At 41.6% G+C, this 19,834-nt stretch overlaps 1 protein-coding gene across 1 annotated transcript in view; it reads right to left on the reverse strand.

Annotated features, from left to right (window-relative positions):
- Positions 1–589: 589 nt before the first annotated feature.
- TNFRSF21 (TNF receptor superfamily member 21) overlaps positions 590–19,834 on the reverse strand; it is a 66,419-nt gene continuing 47,174 nt past the window's right edge. Inside the window, exons 5-6 of the mRNA XM_001502707.7 lie at positions 3,319–3,547; positions 590–2,002 (exon numbers count right to left, since the gene is read on the reverse strand). Coding sequence (XP_001502757.3) covers positions 1,773–2,002; positions 3,319–3,547 — 459 coding nt within the window. The 3' untranslated portion in view covers positions 590–1,772. The remainder of the gene's footprint in view (positions 2,003–3,318; positions 3,548–19,834) is intronic.

Consider the following 19,834-nt stretch of genomic DNA (forward strand, 5'->3'; position numbering starts at 1 on the left):
AACTCAAAATTGCTGAGTCTCTTGCCGTTGGAATACTGTAGAACCAGGGTTCCCAAGCTAAGGGGGACATGTGACAAAATATATAATACAATAGATAGAATATAGAGTAATATAACATATCCCACCAACATAAGACTTCCCCCTGCCTTACTGCCAAGAAAGCCCCTTGAAGTTACTCAGGGGCAATGAGGTTTCATATAGAAGCTCAGGAACTTGCATAGACCCTCCCATGAGTGGTAAATTTCCTGGATGGAAATGAGTAAGAAGAATATACTCCAAGGCCTACTCATCATTTGCACCTGTCCACCTCCAAGTCCTCATTTCTTAAAATAGGGACAATCTCAAAAACAGGAGCCTCAGATGAACCCCACAAGACTAGGAAATGCTTGGTCATCTCCAATGCTTGGTCGTCCTTCTCTATGAAGCTGCAGGGCCTTTTCCATAGACAAACCTTTGCTAATCTGCATGATTCACAGAGTAGAAAGGCTGAGGTCTTTAGAATACACCCATTTTTCCAAGACACTAATCAAAAAGTTATAACTCGAGCACGCACACAAGGCAAGGATAAAATACACTCAAACTACTCAAGTAACAAACACCTAATGTTTATTAATAAATTAGTACACTTGAAGGCATTTTCTGATATCAGTCCCTCACCGCTACTCACAAACCCCACCCACACAAAAGGAGTCCATACCACCTTTGCATTAGAATCCGGCAACTGAGCATTAGAGAGCACGTTTATAAATGGGAGCATAGTTGCAAATATATCAGACAGAGTTCTTACAGCTGCAGCCAGTTTTAATTGAAGTGATTGAATGTTGAAGGAAACCCACTAAGACCAAGGCCTTGAGGGCAGACTGGACCTATCGACTATGTGTGTATAAAAAACAAGACATCTTTTAAAGCAAAGCTGGGCAAATTCCCTATGGAAAAGGTGCCACCGGCACTCAATTGTGACTTTCCAAAGTGCAGCAATAGGTTCCAGAACAGCTCGATCCCTAAAAGATGACATTCAAGTTCTTTGGTGGCCCCGTTGTCAAGCCACTTAAATAACAAGTCCTGATGGCTTGAGGATTTCATGTCTCCAGCCCAGAGCATATTAGCGTAAGAAGAGCACAAGGAATCAAGCATTCTTAACGGTGTCCAGGTGAAAACCATACGGTCAGCAATAGTGTGGTCAAGTTTCAGCCATGAATATGAACTATACAACAAGGCATATTAAAAAGATAACTCAAAATCTAATTGCATTACAGTAACTCAACAGGGTCTTACATTTCCTAAACCCTTGAGAAAATTTGTAAATGACAAATAATAATAAAAAATAGTAATAATAAAAAAGTAGACATGGATGTTGTGACATGAAGACTGCTTACAGGATTCACAAGATGCCATTACACTTTTAAGAAGTTGACAGCCGCACAATCCAGTGTGCTGGAAAAGTCACACTGCATTTGTGGTATGTTAAGTGAATTTAAAGTGCACAGAACAATTGTGAAAATACGTAAGAAGGCAAAACAGAGAAAAAAAATATGGAACCTAAAAAACTTTAGTGGTGGGTATGCTGCAACAGTTACACCTTGAAAAGGCTTATAAACCAACTTCCCAGAAGGGTTTAAAAAAGAAAGAAAGAACTCAAAACACTGGCCATGTATTCTGTTAAACACACTCACCCACATACACCAAAAAACAAAAAAATCAAAAAAGAAAACAAAACCAACCACCCTGCCACTAAAATTGAGGAATTTCCAGAGTGTAGTGTCCCTCGTGTTCTACAGTAAGTCAGGAAGATGGCTATAAACAGAGTCCAGGAGGGTCTGGCTGGCTTCCTGGCTCTTGACTCCAATAATCTCAAATAGCCGGTCCAGCTTGTCCTCAGCCTGCGGAATCTCTTCAATCACGCGCAGCTCCTCAGGATTCAGAATGTGGAGCATGTCATCAAAAATAGGCTGCAGGTCGCAGGGGTCCAGGCGTACCTGCCGCAGTACTGTGTCTTTCTTTTCTGCAGGGAAGAGAGGGAGTGGAAGGAGATAGCTGTAAAGGAACTGTACGGGGGCAGGAGGAGAGCTGGAGTGACAGCTACCCTCTCCCCAGACTCTCGCCTCCTGCACCCCTTGAGGTGAGTGAGTGAGCCTCTGGCACATTTTCAACAACACAGCAGTTCTTATTTGCATTGCACATAAGATAACCAGCAAGATTTGCCTAAGAGAGATCAGACAAGGATCTGCTCCAGTGGGTTGTTGATGTATCATTAACATGACATTTGCCTAGAATTAAATGACTTCTAAATTCTTCTTAAACTCAAAGGGAGAATGCAGAAATCCTTAAAACCTCTCCACTCTCCCATGGCAGTGTGTTTACTAAATAAAGATATCAGCCAGTCCTTTTCCCGTCAAAAATTCCAAGTCAATGTAATCTGCTTATCTGACTTTCTAATTACCCTGCAATATTTTTAAACTAAACTACTGAGGGCAAAAGTACGTAAATAAGAAAATATTGCTTTTTGCGTCATACCTTTAATGGGGTGAGGAACAGTAACTTTTATTACTATTATAAAAAGCTTTCTCTAAAATATAAAACATGAACTGTAAACCAAAATATAAATCTTTTATATAAATACAAAATAAATGAATATAAATACATAAAGTAGATAAAATATAAATATGTAAAATAGAACACAGTTTATAAATATATAATATATAACCTTTCAAGTAATATATACCTGGAATTTCCCAAACTAGGAAATTTATAACAAAAATCTATCATCAACATAATGTGCAATTCCCTACCTTGCTATTAAAACTGAAAGTGGCAAATTATTTACCCAAAGTACCAATCCATAATGTTTAAAACCTAGTTATTTACAATCAACTGTAACAGAGTGAATTTTAATTTGTCACTAAGCCCTATACTTCAGACTCTCAAGATAGGTTATACTTACTTAAATCCTTGGATTCTGGCAAGCCTGGTAAATAATTTTCAAAAAACCTGCCAGACTGCATTTTATCAGACCTTCCCTGAAACCCACATTTGATAGCATCATGAGGATAAAGGGTGACCGATACTCCTGGATGCTGGCTCTCGGCCAGGCAGTGGGAGCTGTAAAGATTTTCTAGGCGAGTCCCCACTGACTAATGACATGGTCTCTCTCAAGCCAGCCTCATCTTGGAGTCTAGGACAGGTCTTCCTGGGCAGGTCGTTCAAAGGACTCAACCACAACTGGACTGTGGAACTGGCGAGGGAGAAATCCCAGCGGCCCTTTTGGGGGAGGCATGAAGAATGAACGCCCGATGCGAGCCGTCCTGCCCTGGTCCGTACCTTTGGTAATAAAGGAGCCCGTCCTGCTCAGCGCCGAGGAGCCGCTGGATGTGGAGTCACAGCGAAGAAGGGGCTCGGACTCGTCCACGAAGAAGCCCTTGTTCTTGTCCAGCGGGGAAGGCTCCACCGTCAGCAGGGTGGAATTCTCAAGTTTCGTGTTGGGGCTGGGGATGGGGCTCGGGCTAAGTGGGCTGGGACTCATCGGGAGAGCCAGTTTCTCAGTTTCCAGCTGTGAGAGGGAAGCAAAGAAAATTATCTTTAATGCTATCCTTCAAAAGTTATACAGAAAACAAATCAAATTAAAACCCCTTCTCAGGAGCTATTTTTTGTTCCATTTAATATTTTACAGATACATTCTCCCATGTTGACAGTCCATAACTTATTATATTATTGCTATACACACATAGTTTTAAACCCTTTAAAAATATGCATGAGGATATGTGTGAGTATCAAAAATCAGGAAGCATAGACACCAAGCTGTTGGCTCACAGGAGTGGAACTGGACAAGGGCGTGAGGAGGAAGACCTCCAAAATAAAACATAATTGTGTAGAGCTGGAAAAGGTCTGATAAGAGCTAGTATATTTCCCTCTGTCCTGGGTTGAATTAGGTCCCCCCAAATTCCTACATTGAAGTCGTAACTCCCTGTACCTGAGAATATGACAGCATTTGCAGATAGGACCTTTAAAGAGGGAATTAAGGTACAACTGGTTCCTAATCGAATGTGACTGGTGTCCTTAAAAGAAGAGATCTGGACACAGACACAGAGGGAGGGCCATGTGAGGGCACAGGGAGAAAACGGCCATCTGCTACAAGCCACGGAGAGAGGCCTCAGAAGAAACCAACCCCGATGACACCTTGATCTCAAACTTGTAGCCTCCCGAATCGTGAGAAAATCAATTTCTGTTGTTTAAGCTCCTCCGTCTGTGGTACTTTATTATGGCAGCCCTAGCAAACTAGGGCAACTCGCTCTTTCCAGGTAAGGAAAATGAGGCCCAGAGCAGTGAGGTGACTTTCTCAATTAAGGGCTCCCACCTGCTGAGCGGCAGCACTAAGACTAGACCCAGACCCTGGCTCCCATTTCAAACTAGCTTAGCAATTAAATAAAACTGCTTGAAAGAATGAGAACAGGAGGACACCAGAGTAAAAGCGGCTGGAAGCAGAGAGTGAGGACCACTCCACTGGAGCCACTGTCTCGGCTCTAAGGATACAACGGAGACTGTGAAGCTGGCATTCTGGAGCGGAGGTCAGAGAGGCGGTAACAAGTAAGCAAACAACCAAGATGGTTTCAGAGGCAGATGGTGAGCTTCATGACCACTCTGGCTGGTGTGTGGAGAACGGATTCCAGGGAGGCAAAAATCAAAGTAGGCAGAGCAGTCAAAACGCTGCTACAGAGGCCAAGTGAGCTACAATCATAGCTTGTACCAGGGGTACAGTGGAGATGAGAGAAGTGCCAGGTGATATCAGCCCATTTTATAGGTGAAATGACTAAGGCCCAGAGAGGGCACCCAGCTACTGGGAGAAAGCCAGTGCTCAACTCCGGTCTGCTTGACATCTTTCTTTGGCCCCATTTGGCCTTATACCTTAGAACTCTGGCAGGCACTCGTGGCATCTCCTAGTCCATTGACTTTATCTTTTTATTGGCTCTTCCGGCATGGATGAAACTCTGGGAGCCAGGTGGCCAGATCACAGAGGACAAAGTGCAGGCAGTGATGTGTACTCTTCCCCAGAACTGTTAATCACCGTTCATCAGAACCCCCATGACTTCACTCACACATGTCAAGTTCCTCAATCAGGAAGACATTGACCCTCATTTCAAAGAATTACGTTGAATAATTGTGAAACACACAAAGTAAACACAACTGCCTCTTTTACAACCTTTAAGGCCTGAGAAATTCTTGCAACTGATTGCAGATTCTGAAGACCACACATCCAATGTTCCAACAGCATTTTTCTTCTGTACAGCCACCCACACCCTGCTTCTGCTTCCAGTGCAAGTTTAGGACTCAGATAACACTCATTGCCAGTGGCCCCCTTCTGATCCACTCACAAGTTTTAGGTATACGCTTTAATAAAACTTTTAATTCAATGGGCCCTGGCATGCGCCCCTCCTCCCTAAAAATGCACATGGCCATTCATGCCAACACACATTTTTTTTATTCATTCAAATAGACAAAGGGCACTTGTCTACACTCTGGTTCTCAGGGACATTACATTGGATGACATGGTCAGTCAATATAGTGCACTGTTCTTGCTTAAAAAAGAAATTCCCGCCCACAAATCGCATGCCAACAGGCTAAGAAGTCCACCCACCTATTTCCTGAACTCAGTTCAAAACTTTAAATATTTAACTTTTTCCCCACTTTTGTCAAAGGATCCTATCTGTGGAAATTAAGCACATGATTGCCAACATAATTCAGAAAGGCAGAATGGTGAAGTGATGCGCTCTCGTAATTAACAAGTCAAGTGAATATAAAAACGCCCCTAGGAATGGTTTTGGCATCAGCACAACAGAGCTAACAACTACAGCGAAAACCAGGAACCACTGGACCATCATCTTTCTAGAAAATCTATTCAGCTGCTAAGTTTAGCTATCCCTCACTTCGTGCAGGATACACAGTAGCTGGATGCATACCAGATTCCTCTAAAGTTATCTGCATGGTTTCTTATGAGAAAAAAAAAAATTGCTCCTGGAGACTAACTCCTTTCCTGCTTGTCCCTTAATATTTACAATATTCATCAAAATTGGTTGGCACTGCAACTCAAGCATTGTGTTACCTGTGATATCTCTAATCAGAAACTGAGTCATCAGGATGCGTGGAATAAATTAATTCTTTATTTTATTCATTCAGAAAGTTCATGATTCAGTATTGGGTTTACAGCAAATGAAGAACACTTATAAGATGTAGATCCTCAAAGAGAAAACAAATACTCTAAACAGGAAAGCCAGATTTCCACAGAGGAGGGTCTTAGCCTCTTGTAAAAGCTTTGAACAAAACTTATCAAAATATTCACAAAACAGATTATGAGTAACTTGATTTATTCCTTATGCTTCTTTGAGCTTTCCAAATTCTCTCCAGGGACATATTAAGTTTTATAATTACAAAAACAATGAATGTTATTTTTACAAGCAGTCACCAACTGATAAGTCTATTTTCCTTCTGCTAACTTGAAAATGTTGTGGCTGCAGCGGCTCTTATTTATCTTGGTAGCCAAGGAGCAGGATAGCTGAAGATCACCTCCTTGGCTGAGCTCCTCTCTATACTTTTCTGAAGTGTCCATGGGCACAAAAGGGCAACAACCCCCAATTTATTGCACAGAGGCAGATATTAAGACTAAAAGCGGACTCTGGGAAAAATTTGGCCAGTGAAGGCAATGTAGCCACCAAATATTCGAAGTTCCTTTGGAGAAACTTGAAAAGCACAGTTCTTTTTGTTTTATAAGCGTGAGGTAATCATGTCAACTTGGAAGACTTACTTGAGAAATGAGGTAGACAGTAAGATAGACCAAATGAGGGGGTAGGAAAGGGGGGCGGATAATGAGGGGACCTCCCCAAACAGCCAAAAACAGAGTGATTCTGTCGTGTGAACTTCAAGAGCATACAATTTATTTTGGCCAAATGAGCCCCAAATGTCATCCTGGTTGGTTTCCATTCAAGTACACTTAGTCCTTCCAGATACTGTATTTATTAGTCCAAACTGATAAGGGAAGGGAGAGAAATGGTTCACCTTACTCAACAGCTGAGTCACACCTAATGTTCCATTGCTGACCTATTTTCCTTTCTGATTACCAGAACCATGGAGGACAAGGAACCATGCAAGGGAATTAGGTAAACAAGGTATTGATTGAAACGTATGGGCTTGAACATCTCTGAGCTACAGGTCTGCAGCAGTGTTTGAGAGAACAATGATTAACTTCTATTTGGCTTGAACTGGAACGAGCCATTTCCAGCCGTGTCGTTGCCACCCTCCACTCCTACCTCAACCAGGTTCCAAGACTGAAGCGCCCACTGTGGGCAGTCAACCAAATCACAACTTGAAACGGAAGCTCAAAAATAATTCTCCTCTTTTAATATCAAACTTCACTTCTCTGTGGACTGGCCTTTCCTAGGGTGGTATTACTGTGGAAGGTTGAAGTGTTTCGCTAGCCCCTAGCGATGGTGGAGCCATGAATGGTAAAGGAAAATCCTTCCAAGCCTTAGTCATGGAAATATATGGTAGTATATAAACGAAAGAAGGTTTTGAGACAACTTTTCTTCTCTCCTATGACCTAGCAGCATTCCCAAGCATACTTTACAAACAGGAATGGGTGGAGAACTCGAGCCTCAGAAGCTAACTTTTCAGCATGCCTTTCGTGTTCCCCACAGTCAATTCCTAAAAATCAAAGTCATGAAAATCCTGGAACATCACTGCAAGGGAAGAAAGGAAATATACCACTAACTAGCTGTGTGGTCTTAAAAAAACCACTTCCCATCTCAGACACGTTTCCTTATTTCTAAATGAAAAAAGGTTAGATGAGGTCACCTCTGCCCAAATTACATCTTATTTATAGTTTGTCTTACCATTGCTATTTCATGGTCCCCTCACCCTCTACCCTAAACCCCTTTCTCCTTCCAAGTTACTCCCAACTGGTTCACTCAACTAAGATTTACCACCGAGTTATTTTCAATTACTACCCAATTACAATCTCCCTGTGGTTGCACAATCTGTTTTCATAAAACTAATTAACAACTTTGATGCATCAGCGACGCCCTGAAATGAAGCATTAATTACCCAGCCTGGATGCCCCTTTCAATCTGCTAAAATGGTTCAACTTAACCCCTTGGCTCCTGGCACTACCCAGTCAGATTCCACCAGGCCCCTTCCTGCCCCACCTGTAGCCAGATAGGCCTGAAAGACTCAAGAAGAAAGCTCCTTACAGTCAAAAGTCACCCTTTCAACTGAACTTTGCCCTCAGAATTCATCCAACACTTAGAAAGAAGGAAGAACTTTATGTCACATTTTTGAAAATTTCTATCACTTTAAGGATGGTTTTTAAAAGTCCACTTGCCAAATTCAATGGAAATTAATTGCTCTTCCATCTGAAGTTGACCAGTTTGTTACTCAGATCCAGTAAATAAAGAGACTTTCCAGAAATAAGCCATTATCAATTCCATGCTAAATGATTCAGCACGAAATACACATGCCCCATTTGCTGTTAAGGTAGCTCTTATTAGCTCCATTTTACAGATGAGAAAATTGAGGCTCTAAGAGGTTTATGTAACCTGCCCCAAGGTCACAGAGCCAGGATTCAAGATAAGGAAAGTAATCCTCTTTGCTGAGCTATGACACTTTCCTGTCTGGACCCACTGCAGTTAGAGAAATTGACAAACCCTGTAAACTCAATAGGAGCAATAACATCACTGCAAGGAGCTGCTCTGGCCCCTCAGCCACAGTGAAGGGCCGGGGCAGTGTCTGCAAGGACCTGTAACTCAGCGGCAGAGCTTATGCTCTGCCTGGATGACTGCCCTGAGATACACATGAGAGATTCTGTAAATACCAGACTCCTCAACTGTAGCCAATAACTTGTTTTCTATTTGAAAATATTTCAGACCCCAACAGACCAGTGACCGTTTAAAAAAACAAACAAATTCAATTTCCACTAAAGGTTTATCTCAAAGGAATTAGTCACAAATACATAACTACAGCTATTTAAAGATTATGATATTATCTCAAGCTTGTTTCCCCTGCTCTCCCAGCTGTCCGTGTAATCAAGATCAAATTAGATTTCATGACCTCCTATAGGTCCATGTAGGAATGTAAGATTGGGCTCTGACAAAAATAATTGTATTTTTAATTCTCTTTGCCATATAAGCATCTCTTGATATCTGACTCTATGTGGTCCCTCTGTTTAGAGACAGGAATTCAGCCAACAAGGAATGCTTTGTTATCCAAACCTATGTGGTTCTAGGATTTCAGATATAAGTGGGAGTTCAGATAATGAGGGTTACCAGCAAAATTTATCTGAATCTATTCAACTCCTAAGTTCAGATACTGAATACCTGTATACACTGACTTCTCCCTTAAAAAAAAGGAACAAACACACCACCCCCAACAAAAAAGGGAAAAACAGCTAGGTTTCTCTAAAGACCCAGATGATAAGAGACAATGACTTAATTATCCTTCTGAGTGTAAATCCTTAAATCCAACCCCGCCCGAGTAAGGGGTCTTGGCAAGAATAATCTGAATTGACTCAACAAAATTTTTTGCAAACACAAAAGAAAACAGTTAAGAGGGAAATGGGAAGAGGCTGATTCCTAACCTTTAAAAGAAGGGCTGTCAGTAGTAAAAAATCTGGAGGGAAGTCTTGCAAACAGGAACATGGACTGGAAATATACGCACACATGTATCGATAAAGCAAAGATGTCAAACGTGAATACTTGTTGAATCTAGGTGGTAAGTTTATGGGTGTTTGTTGTACTGTATTTTCAACTTTCCTTTGTCTCGTCTTACTTGGCTAAGAGCCAAATAATCTTAAGACAAAAATTCCCCAAACTTTTCCTAGGCTTCTGGTTGTTTACTCTTTCATTGTTCTTCCTTCTTTCCTCTTCTCCAGCTCAGCCCAGACCACAGAAAAGGGAGGCAAGGAGGTGCTTCTATTGCATAAATAGGGAACAGCACTAACACTTAAATCTAAATCATCAGTTGGCAAGTGGACATCGCTGGTCTTATGCTGTCTAGATCTCCCTGGGGTCACTAGAGGTCATGGGACGGAAGCAGGAACAGGAGTACAACGCCAAGGTGTTCTGCTCAGCTTCCCCGGGAACCCCTGTGCCAGCCCACAGAGGCAGCAGAGCTGAGTAAACAGAGCTATATGCACTGCCCAGGTGAGTTGACAGCCAATGGCAGAGCCTGCAGAAGGAACGCATCCACCCAGGAGGCTCATAGGATTAACTTGACCAAAACAATGCCAAAATCACTGGGGAATTATTTTTTAAAGACACCCACACCCACCCTTGATCTGTCCAAGCACAGGATAATGAAAGGATTTTGTTTCAACTGCAACCTTACTTAAGACTCTACTTAAACTTCAGCCCAGGTTAGCTGGGCACGTCTTTCTCCCTTAAGTACCCCAACCTCAAATCAAGGTAGTTGCTCTAGTCTTGCATAATTCTGATCACTTCTCAGTGTTAATTTCCAAACTGAATCCCAAAGGCTGCAAATCCATCCACGTTTAAGTCACGGTGTCAGCAGCCGATCCTTGTCCTAGGCAAGAGAACTGCTCCTCTCCTGGATGCACAGGGCAAGAGCCACAGGAAGCCACAAGTAGTGCTGTACAAAGCTGCCAAAGCCAGTCAGAACCAGCTGACTCCAGAGGGACAGAGGGAGGGGAAGGGGGGGAGGTGCGCCTAGCAGCTGGCGCATGTGTCTGCAAGCTGTCCAGGCTGCTGACATCAACGGTTAATGCTGCAGCCCTGAGCTAACTCACTGACTAGCTTTCTCAAAAGAGGAAGTGAGGATAGTGAGCAAGTGGGCTCTCCTGGTTCAGAGCTGGCGCCCACTCACATTCACACATACCGCCGAGCCTCAGAAGAACGCGGCTGCATCAGTGCATTAGGAGAGGGTGCTCTGTAGGAAATGACTTGGGTTTCCCCGAACTTCACTCAGTGAGATCTACTAGGAAGCCCTTCCCAGAAAACAGCCTTTAGACAATTCTAACCATGAAAACAGTTGCACACATCCTACAATTTTGCCTTAATATATTATGGAGGTTAGAAAGTAATTTCACAGGAAACTCATGAACTTGAGAGCCTTAGTTCAACCTCATCTTTGTGACTTGAGTTTTTTGAACTTGCCAAATTTGACTGAATGAGTATTATTTAATGAAGTCGTTAGTTGGATTCATGCTATTAGAATTAAATATATGTGGTACACAATTCCAAAGGTACAAAAGGGGATACTGTGAAAAACACTTCTCCCTCACAAACTCTGGCTTTAGTCTCTGACTTTCAGGTCTCAGCTACTCAGTTCACTGTTGGGTGGTAACTACTGTTATACCAATTCCCTCGCTGTCTTGCAGAGAAATCTATACTTATACCAATAAACAGGGACGTATATTCCCCACCCCACCCCAGCTCTTATTTTTTATATTTTTTTATAACAGGGTGGCACAGTGTACGTACTGTTCTGCACCTTGCCTTTTTTCACAGAAAAACAGCTCTTGAGGTTAGCACATAAACAGCTGACACAGTCTTTATGACAAATGCATACTGCTCCACTGTAGGGACGTTCCATAACCGACATAACCAGTTGGCTATTGAAGGGCATTTGTGTGGTTCCACTTTTTATTATCACAAATGATGTTATAATGAACACTTGCACCAATCTGCACATATGTGGGAATACATGTAGGACACACTCCTAGAAGTAGAATGTCAGTGGTCAACGGACATGGACTTTGGTAGATAATGCCAGATGGCCCTCCACAGGGACTGGGTACTGAACACCCGTACCACGACAGATGCTATGCCTCTTTCCCTGCACCCTCACAACGCAAGAATGCTGTCAGACCTTTTCCTCCTTGCCAATCTGAGAGATTAAAATTGCATCTCAGTGTAGGTTTCAATTTGAACTTCTCTTATTCTGAGCAAGGTTGAAAAACCTGTATACCTTTAAGAGCCTTTTCTGTGAACTGTCTTGTTCTTTTTTCTTTCAGGTCCATTTTTCTTTTGGGTTCCTGGTCTCCTAATTTTTTTTTTTTTTTTTTTTAAGATTGGCCCTGAGCTAACATCTATTGCCAATCTTCCTTTTTTAAAAATTATTCTCCCCAGGGGCTGGCCCCGTGGCCGAGTGGTTAAGTTCGCACGCTCCGCTGCAGGCGGCCCAGTGTTTCGTTAGTTCGAATCCTGGGCGCGGACATGGCACTGCTCATCAGACCATGTTGAGGCAGCGTCCCACATGCCACAACTAGAAGAACCCACAACAAAGAATACACAACTAGGTACCGGGGGGCTTTGGGGAGAAAAAGGAAAAAATAAAATCTTTAAAAAAAAAAAAAAAATTATTCTCCCCAAAGCCCTCCACTACATAGTTGTATATTCTAGTTGTAGATCCTTCCGGTTGTGCTATGTGGGACGCCGCCTCAGCATGGCTTGATGAGTGGTGCCATGTCAGCGCCCAGGATCCAAACCAGTGAAACCCTGGGCCGCCGAAGCAGAGTGCGCGAACTTAACCACTCAGCCATAGGGCTGGCCCCGATGGTCTCCTAATTAATTTATAAAAGCTCTTCATTTTTAAAGGAAATTAACCCTCTCTTGCAAACAACTTCTCCCAGTTATTTTTTTTGATCTGCATATGGTGTTTTCTGGCTTGTATATTCATTGTTACATGGTTGAACCTCTCTTGTACGGCTTTTGATTTTATATCATTCTCAGAAGAGACTTACCTATCGTGATTCTAAAAACAAAAAATTTCCCCTATATTTTTTTTCTAGTACCTCCTTGGATGATAAGTCATTTTAACGGTTGGTCATTCCAGCCTATCCGTTGACTCAGCCCAACTATGGAGAAATCAGAACAGAGTTCTGTCTGTGACAATTTTTTTATGGGAAAATTAGGAGTGACAGCTGTCTCTCAAGGAAATGGTGAAGAATAAGCTATTAAATCATTAAAATTAACTCGTGTATAATAAAACCTCCTGCTGAACATAGTGCAATTCCCCAGTAGCAGGTGTACCCGTGATTGAGTCTCACAACAGGACAGAGACGCTCGGCCAAAACTGAAAGCCATTGAGCTTTATCCAGATATGAGTTTTGACTTAAAAAAAAAAAAAGATTAAAATATTATCTCCAGCACTGGGAACAGATGGAGAAAATAAGCTTCTCTTCACAATATTGATTCCGATTTCCTCCCAATGCACTTTTTGAGAAAGCCTTTAAGGGTGTGGATTAAAGGGGTGGAAAATGTCATCAACTAATAGACTAGGCCTTTTCTGAATGCAGAGACACCGTGTCTCAGGGCAAAAATCAAAGCCCTCTTCAAATTCTGTTTAGCAGTGTCACAGAATATATTGCAAGGTTTGGTTCATGTAACGATCCCTCCTATAGAAGTGTCAGCATCTTGAGGGATGTTTGTGTTTTGTGTGTAGTGTCTTTTTTTTTTCCACTTAGTATCTCCAGTGCCTGATACAGAGCTCAAAAATGGGCATTCCATTAATGTCTGCTAAATAAATTGCTTGTGTTAAACCATCTCACCCTTAAAGGCTACTAAAAAAAAAAAGAAAAGAAAAAAAAGCACGTGTAAGGACATGCGGGTTGGGGAGGGAAAGTATATCAATGTCAAGATCCCCCATGAATCTGTTTTCCAGACTTTTCTCCTTATAATGTGTACACCTCAAGCTCAACTACCATATTTCATTAATTCTATGATACATATTTTTTCACATTTTAACATTGCTAAAATACAGATATATGTTAAACTGTGATTGGCAGTATTTTTATTGCTTTCTCTGTGGTACATATAATAATAGTGCATCTTACAATTGACATGGCATTCAATAAAATACAGAAATACGTCATAATTCTAACATCTGCCTATACCTTGCAGGACCACGAAGCTTGCTAGATAAGCAGAGATGCAAAGCAACCGGACAGCGTTTGGGGCACAACAGATACTCAGCAAACGCGGGGTCCCTTTCTCCTCAACATGCATTTATTGAAAGTAGAGTGGTATCATGTGCTCTTGAGGCAAAAAAGGAGAACGTGCAATTCAAATTCCAACATAGAAAACAGTAGCTAAGATTTACTGAACCCCCTGCTGTATGTCAAGTGCAGGACTGGACATTTACAAGCATCGTCTCCAGTATATACGCTCTCTAATCCGCACCAGATCCTTACAAGACAGCTACGAATCAAGGAGTCAAAAGTCCAATTGTTGGATCTGTCAGTCCCTTCCATTAGTTCTTGAAGATTGAAAGTTTGAACTCCAGCACTTGACATGAAGTGGGCCATCAGAACCTCACTCCTGGAGCTTTACTATTGCAGAATGGTGAAAAGTTTCTGAAAAGCTTGTTACTGAACAAAACAAGGCTCTAAGTAAAACAGACGTGCTTTTCAGAGTCAAAGGTTTGAGAAGCCCTTAGCGTGAAAAAGCAGGTGGGGCGCCCGAGGCAGAACCCAGATGGGGAAGTGTTGGGGAAGAAGACCAAAACAATCTTGAAAGAAACTACAGACTGGTTTGTTTTTTTTTAATGACTTTCAAATGGACAAATATATGTCTGCTCTTTGTTTTCTATGTATTTTTTGGTGGTTCAAGTACCCCTGCCTTCTGACGATATTATAATTCCTTGTGCACACTCCTTTGATAACATTTGCTTATCCCACTGAACTGTCATTATTTGCATGTGTCGCCATCTCAGTGAGTGAGCTCTTGAAAGGCAGGGACACCTTTCTTCTTTCCATAATACCAGGCACAGAGCTGGTGCTCGACAATAGGTTGTTGACTCACTGAATGAAACCTTGGAATAAGTTAAGTAGAACAGCCTGAAATGTCATTAAAACTCTACAGGCTTATATAGACATCACTTCTTTGTGCACAATGATCACCTTAAACACAGGCATCACTAAGTGCACCTGGGCCTACCGTGTGTCAGCAACCCCTTTAGAATGTCTGCTTCTCCTCACTACCCCAGAAGTTCCCCAGAGCCCATAGTCATATCCTGCAAATTAGGTAACTTGACCTCAAATGACCATCTATGCTCTGTTAATGAGGCAGAGGGCAGGGCTAGATACGTGCAAGTTTAGCTAACATCTTAAGACCTTAGGACAATAATCCCCATTTTCTAAGAGATAGCCAACTGGCAAACTAAAGGCAAAGACAAATTTGAATAGCCAAAAAGCCAACAGTTACATATACAGCTGGCATTTGGCTCAACTCACCCTCACTATATTAAATTTCTGAAAATAGCTGGCCACAAGCAGCCCATAGATAAGGACAGCTGCATGGCGCAGCTGGTGAGCAAAAAGTCAGTAACCGTAGTTCCTTCTGCAGCAGCAGCCGTGGTACCGCCCTTGCCAAAGAGAATGCCCAGTGCTCTTCACACTTTTGAGATTCTCCCAGACGGTTATACAGAGCAAAGCCACCCAGTCTCCAACACTTGGTTGAACGAGAGAGAGAGAGAGAGAGAGAGAGAGAGAGAGAGAGTGAGAGAAAGAGAGAGGCACTCTGTCCCTCCTACGTCTCCTATGCTCCCATGTGGTTTCTGGAAAGGATTAAGCATCTCTAACAAAGAATCATTCTAGCACACAAAAACTCAGCAACACTGGCTTCAGGTCCACTAGTGGTTAGATTCCAGTGTCATTTTAATCTATCCAATCTTACGAAGGAGCGAAGGAGGATTAAGATAGCCAGCTCCCCTGCCTGATCAGCACCAATTCTGTACATTCACGAATCTCTGGTCAAAGCAGACAGCTAAAGTAACACTTCATATCACTTTAAACTATTGTGGTTGTTTTTAATATTATCGTTTTTTAAATGTACATAAAATTACTTTTCCTTCCCTTTTCCAAAATGAAACAATAAAGGAATGCTGGAATTCAAATTACAATACTTCCCAACCGTTACTTTAACACCTCCCCTTTTTACATCTCACAATTTAACAAGCCATTAGCTCCCTTAATTCTGATAACCACCTGAATTCCCATTTTAAATAGAAAAATCCAAATCAGAGAAATCATTTGCCTAAAGTTTCCTATAGAGACAAAAAACCGAGGCCTCCCCCACCAAGGGAGACGCAAAAAAAGGAAAGAGAAAGATTGTACTGGTCAAGCCTGTCTGAATATAGAAAAGTCTCTAAAAGAAACGGAAGAAACATACAAAGAAATCTAGAAATGCAGTTGCTCACTTTTGTTTCCCCTTTTTCTGACAGCCGTTGGTTGAGGGAGCAGGCGGCTATCTTCACACATACCATTACTTTTCTTTCTTCACCAGAGAAAAACACCCCTGCCGGCGTAGGAACATTTATTCGCTCAGGCAGGAAGGAATAAATATTTACAGTTAGCTGGAATTTCCAGTTCTTGGGCACTGAACCCACATAGCAACCCTCGTGCTCAACCCTCTGCTTTAAGCACTCTTGGAACTCAGAGCGCCTCCCCATCCAACACTAAGTAACCCTCGGTGCTCAGGATCTAAAGGATCCATTACTTGTATAAGAGTTGGAGTGAGTTAGGAACATTCTTCCACCCCTCACACCTCTAGAGCCTACGAGTAATTGCAACTATTAATAGTAAACATTCATCAAGTGCTTACCGTGGGTCACACTCAGCTAATTCTCACATCACCTCATAGGACACACACTGATGGTGTTGCCATCTTCTCAAGAAAAAGTGAGGCAGAAGAGGCCAAGGAATTTACCATAGCGTCCCCAAAGTGAAAGGCTGCCAGGACAAGAATTGAACCTGGCACTCGTCTCCATGCTGACGTCCCGATTTGGAGCGTTAATGGCCTATTAGTTGTGTACCCAGCACTTCCTCCTCCCACTCTTGTGCTTTTGCTCCCTTAAATCATATAAGCATGTGTAAGCTTCCTTGATGGCACCGACTTTGTCTTACTCATCTTTGTGTTGCCCAAAGTGCCCGGTCTGATATTGCGCACAGAATCTGTTATGTAATATAGATTTAAAAATACCATCACCTCCTCTCCTTGGCTGTGTAGCAGGGGAGGCTTAAACCCAGGCATGAAAGTATGGAAAGAAAATAACTGTCAAGCTTAAATTCTATTTGCCAGCCATCTCTCAAAAACAAAGGGCAAATAATGCAATTTACTTAGTGGGCATTTTCCAGACAAAGAGAAACAGAGTTTATTGCTGGAAACCTACACTAAGTATTCTTTCGGCCAAAGAGAAATGATCTCAGGTAGAAGTTGAAGCTGCAGGAAGGAAGGAAGAACAACCAAAAAGATCAACATGCAGGTACATCTACGTGAATCCTGACTGTGTAAAACCATAATAACTATGTCTTTAGGGGGTTAAGAAATGGGTAGAGTTAAAATTCATGACAACAAAAGACATAACGCAAGAGAAGGATAAATAGAATGACAGTCTTCTAAGGCTGTTGCATTGTTCAGAAATAGCAAAAAGTGTACATTTATAAAATGTCTCATAATTTAAATGTGCATGTCTGAACCCCTATGGTACCAACTAAAATTAAAGTAAAAAATGAGGCCAGCCTGGTGGTGCAGTGGTTAAGTTTCCACACTCTGCTTCAGCGGCCGGGGGTTCATGGGTTCAGAGCCCTGGCATGGACCTACACATCGCGCATCAAGCCATGCTGTGGCGGCATCCTACATACCAAATAGAGGAAGACTGGCACAGATGTTAGCTCAAGGCCAATCTTCCTTGCAAAAAAATGGTAAAGTAAAAAATATACAACTAACAAACTAAAACAAGAGAAAAAGTGGAATAATTAAAAATACTTGATTAATCCAAAAAAAGGCAACAAAGGAGAGGGGGGAAAAAGAGGACAGGACAAATACAAAGAAAATAAGATGGTAGGTTTAAACCCAACGACATGAGTAATTACATTAAAATGTTACTAAACTGAAATTCTCTAATTAAATGACAAAAACTGTCAGACTAGATTTTTTAAAAAACTTAAATATATGCTGCTTACAAAAGACTTTCTTTAAATAAAGTCACATGAAAAAAATAAAAGTAAAAGGATGGAAAAAAGAGAAAACATACAATTTGGAATGCTATATTAGGGTTTTGTTTTGATTTTTAACTAGCTTTGGCAAAATCCCACTAATTTCCAAGTCCTGTCCCACTGCACTGCTGCTCTTTCTAAATGCTCGTGCTCACGCTTCAGATAAAGAGTCAAGAAGATGCACGGATAAATATAAACAAACTGTGGTACATCCAGACAATGGAGTATTATTCAGTACTGAAAACAAAGGAGCTCTCAAGCCATGAAAAGACATGGAGGAACCTGAAATGCATATTACTAAGTGAAAGAAGCCAATCTGAAAAGGCTACACGCTGTATGATTCCAACTATATGACATTCTAGAAAAGGTAAAACTATGGAGACAATAAAAAGATTAGTGGTTGGCAGGAGTGGGGTAGGAGGGAAGAGATAAATGGGCAGAGCATAGAGGTTTTTAGGGCAATGAAAGTATTCTGTATGATATTATAATGATAAATACGTGTCATTATACACTTGTCCAAACCCACAGAATGTACAACCATGAGTGAACCCTAGAGGAAACTATGGTCTTTGGGGGACTATGAAGTGTCTATGTGGGTTCATACTTCATAAAAACTGTACCCCTCTGGTGAGTGATATTGATAATGGGGGAGGCTACGTACGTGTGGGAGCAGGGAGTACATGGGAAATCTTTGTACTTCCCTCTCAATTTTGTTGTAAACCTAAAACTGCTCTAAAAAAAAAGTCTTAAAAAAAAAAAGAACTCAAAGAATAGTACACCAAAAAGTGAATTTTACTGTATAATCTTTTTAATGCACAAAAACAATTTTTTTTAATGATTTTATTTTTACTTTTTCTCCCTGGTACATAGGTGTGTATTTTCAGTTGTGGGTCCTTCTAGTCGTGGAATGTGGGACACCGCCTCATCATGGCCTGATGAGCGGTGCTATGTCTGTGCCCAGGATTCGAACTGGCGAAACCCTGGGCCGCCAAAGCAGAGCGTACGAACTTAACCACTCGGCCAAGGGGCCAGCCCCAAATGCATAAAAAATTTTTAAAAAAGGAAGAAGAAAGAATCAGTCTCTGGATGTGTTTAATTAAAAAATGGTTAATAATGGACCAGCTGTTCTTGACAGAAGCAACTGAAAGGCACACCAGGGCTAATCCTTCGAGTGGAACATAACATAGGTGCTCTGAGACTCATGAATAGGAAAAAACATTAACTATTAACACACACAGAGTCATTTTTACACATTAAGAGTCCATTAACTCCTGGGCCAAAGTCCCAAATTTCCAGCATTACCACACCACACAAAGAATACAAATCCATCATAATATGGAAAAAATAAGTCTCAATTATGCCCCCTGCATCCTGATTCTCTTGTTGGACTTGACAAACCTCAGAGATGAACTCTGAACAGACAGTTACATACTGTGAGATTAGTAAAAGCTGGCAGCCAGAAATTCATCCTCGTTGACTATTAAAATTAGAGTCAAAGCTGGATCCAGCATGTTGCTAGACAATGATGGGTATTATTAAAACATGGAACAAGAAGCTCAACACTGCCTTCTCAGCCTCCACCCTAACACGAAGGCTACACTAGAACCAAAGAGAAAGCTATAGGATGTGCTGATGTCACTTTCTTAAAAAATAAATAACAAAAAATAGATATTAGAATCTTTTTGTATATAGAAGAGATAAGAGGAAGGAAAGAACTAAAGGTACAAGCGATTTAGGGACTATGTGTTTTGTGTTCTTATTCATTGACCCAGTAGTTTTTGTTATGAATCACTCTCCTTGATATGCAGTCTTCTCCATGGAGACTCTGCGCTCCCCTTTCCC

Source organism: Equus caballus, chromosome 20, assembly GCF_041296265.1.
Source record: "Equus caballus isolate H_3958 breed thoroughbred chromosome 20, TB-T2T, whole genome shotgun sequence".
NCBI classification, from domain to species: Eukaryota; Metazoa; Chordata; class Mammalia; order Perissodactyla; family Equidae; genus Equus; species Equus caballus.